The sequence below is a fragment of the Nicotiana sylvestris genome, chromosome 8 (genome assembly GCF_000393655.2).
Source record: "Nicotiana sylvestris chromosome 8, ASM39365v2, whole genome shotgun sequence".
In the NCBI taxonomy this organism is placed as follows: Eukaryota; Viridiplantae; Streptophyta; class Magnoliopsida; order Solanales; family Solanaceae; genus Nicotiana; species Nicotiana sylvestris.
In genome coordinates, this window is record NC_091064.1 from 129781593 (window position 1) to 129789162 (window position 7570).

General features: G+C 38.1%; 1 protein-coding gene across 1 annotated transcript; it reads left to right on the forward strand.

Moving 5' to 3' along the window:
- Positions 1-236: 236 nt before the first annotated feature.
- LOC104240462 (uncharacterized) lies at positions 237-6118 on the forward strand. Its single transcript, XM_009795307.2, has 2 exons — positions 237-606; positions 5289-6118. Exons 1-2 carry the CDS (start codon positions 299-301, stop codon positions 5758-5760), a joined length of 780 nt encoding a protein of 259 aa, XP_009793609.2. The 5' UTR covers positions 237-298; the 3' UTR covers positions 5761-6118.
- Positions 6119-7570: the final 1452 nt, after the last annotated feature.

Consider the following 7570-nt stretch of genomic DNA (forward strand, 5'->3'; position numbering starts at 1 on the left):
TTATAATTCCGGCATAATTTGTCCACCAATCAAACGACCCTCAGTTCATGTAACTTAAAATCCAAAATTAATCGGATGAATTTTGGTTGAGAAGTTGCAATATCAAATTGTGTTGTTGAAAGTTTAAATTGTAGATAGAGTTTGTGTTCAATTGGACCATCAAAAGAAAACAAAAGCATTCACTATGGAACTAAAACGAAATAATAGGCTGGGTCAATCTCATTTGCTATAAAACATACATATCGTGGCCCAAAACTGGCCCAAAATATATTTGAGAGAAAGGCAGAGAAGGGAGAAAATGCTGGCGGCTCCCCAGAATTCCACGACTTTTTTTGGTCTTGTTGAAAACGAAAACGGTTCACTATATAGTCATAATATACATATTGAAGAAGAAGAGAAAGCACAAGCAAACATAATATGCTCTTTTCTCATTTGGATATTCTTTCCTGAAGAAAGTTGTAGAGAAAGAGAGAGAATGGTGCTATGGGAGATCACATTGGCAACGGCGTATTTCTTGGGTCTGAAACGAACTTACAAGCTCTTCTTGAGGATTCAGCGTAAGCTCATTACTCCCAATCACCCCAGGCTTCGTGCTTTCGCTCAAAGGTACTTTTTGATTTCAATTAGATCTTAATATTATTGTCATTTGTAATGATTCCCTTTTCGTGGCTAAATGATTTGTCATTCTAAGACAATGATAGTTAGGGTAACACTAATTGGAGTTACTATGATTAAAGTAATTCAGAGAGAAATGTATCAGCGAATAAGATGTAGCAACACTAATTCCTGTTTGATGGATTAAATAATAGAAACAGTATGGTGTTTTGGATGATGTTTTAAAAAACAAAGTCTAGTATCCAGTTTTGGGGCCCATTCCGAATGCATATGCAATTTCATTTCTGGCATAGGTTCTGTAAATCCTGGTGATTAGTCGGTACTGCAAATCAAAGTGTTGCGTGAGAGGATCACTTCTCTTAGGTGGCTAAGCTGGAATATGATCTTGCTGCTTCTTTTGATAGTTTTGTCTTCATCAACTTTTTATTTCGTCTTAGCTCTGCGGTGCTGGTTCTTCAATTATCAGTAGTTTATGCTTCTTTTTCCCAATTACTTTTGTGACATGATACCCGTCCCATGCATCTTTCTGCTGTTAGCCATTCTCAGCAACAAGGATTGTCATCTTCTCATAAATAGAATGGCAAACATCTGCTATTCCGACTTCTGTATTTTGATGCTTTTCTTATTTGTTTGAATATTGCTCATATGGATTTTCGATGTTTATAAAATACTAGACATTATCCCCAATTCTTGAAGAAAGTATCTCTTCGTGCTTAATATGATCACTCTTCCAGTAAGTGGTGATGTTGGACTAGTGTTCCATTTTTCAGTCTGTCTACCTGACATTTGACAATCTTGTTCGAATAAGATCGTTACATGTGCATCGTCTTTCTTTTGTTCCTTGAATTTTGTGAAGATAAATTTTCTATTAGCAATGGGACTGGAATATCTGCTTGTCTGTTCTCTTTGCAAAAGTTGTTTGTTAAATATTCTTGTAGCTGATAATAGACGTATGTGGTAGTTGAGCACGTTACACTTAAATATGCAAAACTGGGTGTAGATTACCTTTGATTTTTGTAGTCATGTTAGGCATGCGTGCTTCTTGAGGTGTTGGATTATCCAATGCTTTTATGTTCAAGATGCAAGGATATTAACAAAGCGTTGCATAAATGTAGGCTAATACAGCGAAGAAGCATAAACTTATAAGTTAACATATAGATGCTAAAGAGTGTAGTACTTTTACATATGGAGAAAGAATTTCTCCATATTCCTCTTCATCAAAATCTTCTACTAGTTGATTGTCACGAGTTGGTAGGTAGTATATCAATGACCAAATGAACCACATTTAAACCCCCCCCCTGCCCATATCATGCTGTGTTGACATGGGTATACTGTACGAACTAGTGTCTGGTTAATATGGAAGCAGAACTCTCTCTAGTTCATGCATTAATGAGACTAAAGATTGTTAGTTGCTAAATAGCATCGTCAGAGTGTCTTCCATGACAATCTTATTCTTTTGCTTTTTCCCATTTGTTTCTGCCTTCAGAGTTTTCTTTTCCACAGTTTCCTTTTATTCTTCTTTTCTCTTTCTCATAATTCTTGTTCCGTTTTTTCAATTCTCTTCTTTGCCAGAGATTCTCTTTCAACAGCACTCTTGTATCAATTACTAAGTGCAATTTATGCTTTGCCCACCAAGATCTTGCTTAAGTCAGCAGCCTTCATCTCACTCATAAGTCTTGATCAATTCCCATGTTGGTTCGGCCATGATGCCTCATTACCACAATACCTCCATCATGCTGGCAACTGATGCACACCATCCTTTTTCTCTGGGTTTCTCTTAATTTAATCGATCATTCCCTTCTGAATCCCAGCTTTGTTATTGCTTTACGGAATCAAATTCACCAATGTATTCAACTGATTTGCACGAAGTATACAACAACAACAACAACAACAACAACAACGACCCGGTAAAATCCCACAAAGTGGGGTCTGGGGAGGGTAGTGTGTACGCAGACCTTATCCCTATCCCGATGGGGCAGAGAGACTGTTTCCGATAGACCCTCGGCTCAGGAAGGCGGAAGTAAATCAAGAAGAGACAATTCATCAGTAACGTCAGCAGAAACCATATAAATAGTAATAGAAGCATAAAAACCATAAAATAGATGACATCCAATAACAATACCTAGTAATTAAGGCTCAGGGCTATGATAATCAGAAAGGATAGTGTGGACTCAACATTAACCCCTAACCATCTAAGATCAACCCTATCAAACCCGCCTCACCCCTGGTATGAAGAAGAGAAAGCTTGACTATCCCCTAGCCTACAAACCTAATGCTTGACCTCCAGACCTTCCTATCAAGGGTCATGTCCTCGGAAATCTGCAGTCGTGCCATGTCCTGCCTGATCACCTCACCCCAATACTTCCTAGGTCGCCCTCTACCTCTTCTCGTAACCACCAAAGCCAACCGCTCACACCTTCTCGCCGGAGCATCAAGGCTTCTCCTCCGCACATGCCCGAACCATCTGAGCCTCGCTTCCCGCATCTTGTCATCCACAGGGGCCACGCCCACCTTCTCCCGAATATCCTCATTCCTAATCTTATCCGTTCTAGTGTGCCCGCACATCCACCTCAATATCCTCATCTCTGCTACCTTCATCTTCTGAATATGAGAGTTCTTGACAGGCCAACACTCTGCTTCATATAACATGGGTTAGCTCTATAAAACTTACTTTTGAGTATTGGTTGCACTTTTTTGTCACACGGGACTCTAGATGCTAGCCTCCATTTCATCCAGCCTACCCCTATACGGTGAATGACGTCCTCGTCGATCTCTTCGTCCCTCTGAATCACCGACCCAAGGTACTTGAAACTACCTCTTTTGGGAATGACATGTGATCCAAGCCTCACGTCCCTGCCTACTTCCCTTGACTCAGCGCTAAACTTATATTCTAGGTACTCTGTTTTAGTCCTGCTCAACTTGAAACCCTTAGACTCGAGGCACGAAGCATAAAGGAGCCTAAACCAAACCAAAATGATGTATGATTGGTCAGTTTCAGTTTGGAGAATAGGAATTTTGTACACCAAACTGACTTTGTGCAGCCCTGGATGTGAGAACAAAGATTGTTGTAGTTGAATTTTTCTCTATTAGTTGATTGTATTATATTACTCTTGACATGAGGAGGAAGATGAGGCGGATTTAGCTTTGAATCCAGCAGGACGAGCTGAGAATGAACTCCCTATGACAGAAATCAGCAATACAGAGCCTTGAAGAATATGTTATGTGTGTGCATGTTTGTACAAGGAAAAGAATATTCATGGCATGAATTGCAGGCCAAATATGATAAGAATTTGATATAGAAGAGTCTATGCTGTCGTGTTCTTCATAAATATGAGTCCCGTGAAGAGGTTTTTTGATTTATCCTTGTGATGTTTTAGCACATAATTCCTCAATTTCTGTAATGAGAGGTAACTAGTGAGCGCAGACCCTTCACTAGGGGATTGTTAGTGTCTAAGGTAGGGGTGGGCATAATACCGACCGAACCGGAAAAACCGGCCGAACTGCGAATTTCGGTTTTTCTGTTTCGGTTTAATCAGTTTTTTGGTCGGTGCACGGTTTTAAAATTATTAATTTTTGGTTTTTCGGTGCAGTTTACGGTTTTTGTATTTCGGTTTTCGGTTAAACCGAAAAACCAAATTTTTTGGGTATTAGTTCAAATTTTACATTGTTTACTTGCTCTACCAATAAGTGATATAACTAATAAGACATTAAGTACTTCTCCCATATCATCTCTTTTATCATTGTAATATCTGTAAACAATTATTAAGATAATCCATGTTTATATTTGTTTACAACGATTAATACATCGAATACTAGTTTGGACAAAGATTAGCTATTTATATTTGTACTACATATATCACACTGTATTAGATACATGTATCAGTTTGAAGATGTCGCAGTAATATCTCAAGTCTTAAAAGGCAAAGAATGAGCTTTCTCACCCAACAGTGAATCGTGAAATCTTAGTTTGCATATTAACTTGTCAGTTTAACTGGTGGAATTGCTCAGTTTAAGTGTTCAAGATTATTCTCATTTGAGTACTTTCATTCTCTTCTGAAGTAGTACTCCAATATTTATAGTATTATTTAGTAACATAGGCTGTTTAAAACCAGCATTTCCAGAGAAGCATAAAATTTCCTTGAACCGTTTAAAACCGAAAAAATAAACTGGTAATAACCGAACTGAACTTTGAAAAAACCGCACCGAACCGTAAATACTTTGGTTTGATTTGGTTATTAATATTACAAAACCGAAAACCGATAAACCGAACCGTATTTCATAATAACCGACCGAACCGACCGATGTCCACCCCTAGTCTAAGGTTCTTACAATCCTCTTTTAGCACACAATAGTTCCACATTCTCACCTTTTTAAAAAAAAATTAAGATGTTTTCTGGTGACTGCAACTTGTCCAAAGGGGCAGCTCGGTGCATTAAGCTCCCGTTATGCGCGGGGTCCGAGGAAGGGACGGACCACAAGGGTCTATTGTACGCAGTCTTACCCTGTATTTCTACAAGAGGCTGTTTCCACGGTTCGAACCCGTGACTGCAACTTGTCCAAATTAGCCAAAAATGGTTATTCCCTGCTGTGGGATGCTTGCTCATGATCTTTTCTACCATTTTGGCTGCTTTGTTGGTTGTAATATTGTTATAAATTGTTTCTTTCTTTTCCAGGCGAACACGAGCTGCCTTTGACATGGCACTGACCATTCATCGCAAGATACAAGAAAGAGATATTGAAGCTGGTAAGAATCTTGGGAATTGGATCCTTCGTTGGCTTGATAAAATGAAGCCATCAGCTAATATTCGAGGAAATCCCTCAGATAGCAATGTAATTACGAGCGCAAGTAAGCAGCTTAGGAAATCATCTCACTCCCCAAAGCCGGAGGGATTCCAGAAATATGGTGCTGGCCAGGATAAGGGATCCAGCAGCAGGCATCTGTTTACCTCAGGGAGGAACACATGGCAGAAAGCCTATCCAACCATTTCTATGATGATCAAACCAAGAAGCCCTGCTGGAACAAGCATCCAGTGCAGGCAGTTCAAAACTGTCTTGCCAGCTAGTTTCAAAGGCATGAATCTTGCGAAACATGGTTTTGAGGGAGTGATCCGACCGGATATATTGCAGTGGATTCAACGAAGCTAATCCATTAACTACTCTGTTGCTGCTTTGGCCTTTTCACTTGTGGAGCTGAAGCATTCAAGAATTAGTTCTGGCAATAACTAAAAGCGTTATGGTTTTAAATTGTAGACTTTGCGGCTTCTGTTTTCTTTTGGCTGCCTAGTGCTTTCCAGTCAACCTTGTAAATTCTTTTCGGATTCTGCCCAGTACTTGCACTTCACCCAACCTTGATTGTTGAGTAGCTCTCTTTGGAATTTGATTTCTGTTGTGGAAGTGTATCAAGACCTGAGATTATCTTCCATCCCAAAGAACCGAAAAACAGTGCTACTTTTTTCTTTATTGTATTTGCACTCTATAGATAAAGGTGTTTGGTGTTCCTCCCCTTGATCAATTGCATATCCCATTTTTTGGGATTCTGCCCAGTACTTGCACTTCAACCAACCTTGATTGTTGAGTTGCTCTCTTTGGAATTTGATTTCTGTTGTGGAAGTGTATCAAGACCTGAGATTATCCTCCATCCCAAAGAACCGGAACACAGTGCTACTTTTTTCTTTATTGTATTTGCACTCTAATAGATAAAGGTGTTTGGTGTTCCTCCCCTTGATCAATGGCATATCCCATTTTAAGACCAGTGAAATTTGCTTTCTTGGTTATTTTATCTACTAGTCTTTAGTTACGCACCCCAATCTCCATCAATACATACTTTAAAAGATCATATAGCTATTATATTAAAAATTATATTTGAGTTACATAAAAATTATTTAAAAGTTAAAGTATAAGTTCTTGAAAATAATAATAGTTAATCTTATTTAACTAACTCAATAAAGAAGAAATTAGGTCCCATATAATTCTTCGTCATCTTGATAGATATATTCAGCTTAAATGTATTGACATGAATAAAACTTTAACAATTTTTTTTATATATCTCTAGTTTGAAGAAAAGTTTATTTTTTTCCAGATAAATAATTTTTGGCTTTGTTCATATTTTTTTGTGGAAAGAGATAGTAGAAGGAGAATTAATATGTAGAAATGTGTAGGCATAAATTAAGAGAAAAATATTAAAGAAAGAAAAACTGGCAAACAGTATATAGTAATTTTAAAGTTTTAACTATTAGGGAAATAAACAAAGGACTATTTTGTCTAGTATAAAATTAAATTTTAAAAGGTAAAAAAAAAATGAATGATATTTTCGCTAAGGGGTTTCGTGCTTTTAATATAATATAAATTATGTTGACTTTTAGCTTGTATTATATCGTCCTGTGGTAATTGTATACGGCTAAAATCGGGAAGACCCATTTTACGGTCGGCAAGGCATTGCGCAATCTCACCTCGAAGGTCCCGGAGGATAGCCCAGAGTTCGATGCCTTCGGGGAGTCTTCGCGCCCGACATCGGGGCAGAATGGACCGGTGTTTGTCGCAGATAAATGGGAAGTTCCCTAGGAGCTGTATTTTCTGACAAACGCCTGCGCAAACAGTGACAGTCTACACCAGGCTGAGTGAGTAGTTGTACCAGCTATTTTATGTAATAATTACACATGCATTTGTACTATGTTGGGATTCCCCCTCATAAATAAAGGAGACCCTTGTCATTTGTAAAGGATCTGATGCTTGATATTGAATATACAAGAACATTCTCTCTGCTCTCTAACATATTCTTTTGATCTCATTACTTGCATTTATTGCTTATATTCATTGTGTTCTATTTGTTGTTCTTCATGTTTACCGTGAAAATGGTAATAACAATTAAATTTGATTGTGTGGTTCTAAAAATACGTGATCTATTTTTATGCTAGTTGTTAGGCAATGGATGCTAAGTAAGAGATTAGAAGGCAAG

Coding starts and splice junctions, on each gene's coding strand:
- LOC104240462 (XM_009795307.2), top strand. CDS start 299: ATGCTGGCGGCTCCCCAGAATTCCACGACTTTTTTTGGTCTTGTTGAA. Junction 607..5,288: donor CTTCGTGCTTTCGCTCAAAG/GTACTTTTTGAT, acceptor TTTCTTTTCCAG/GCGAACACGAGCTGCCTTTG.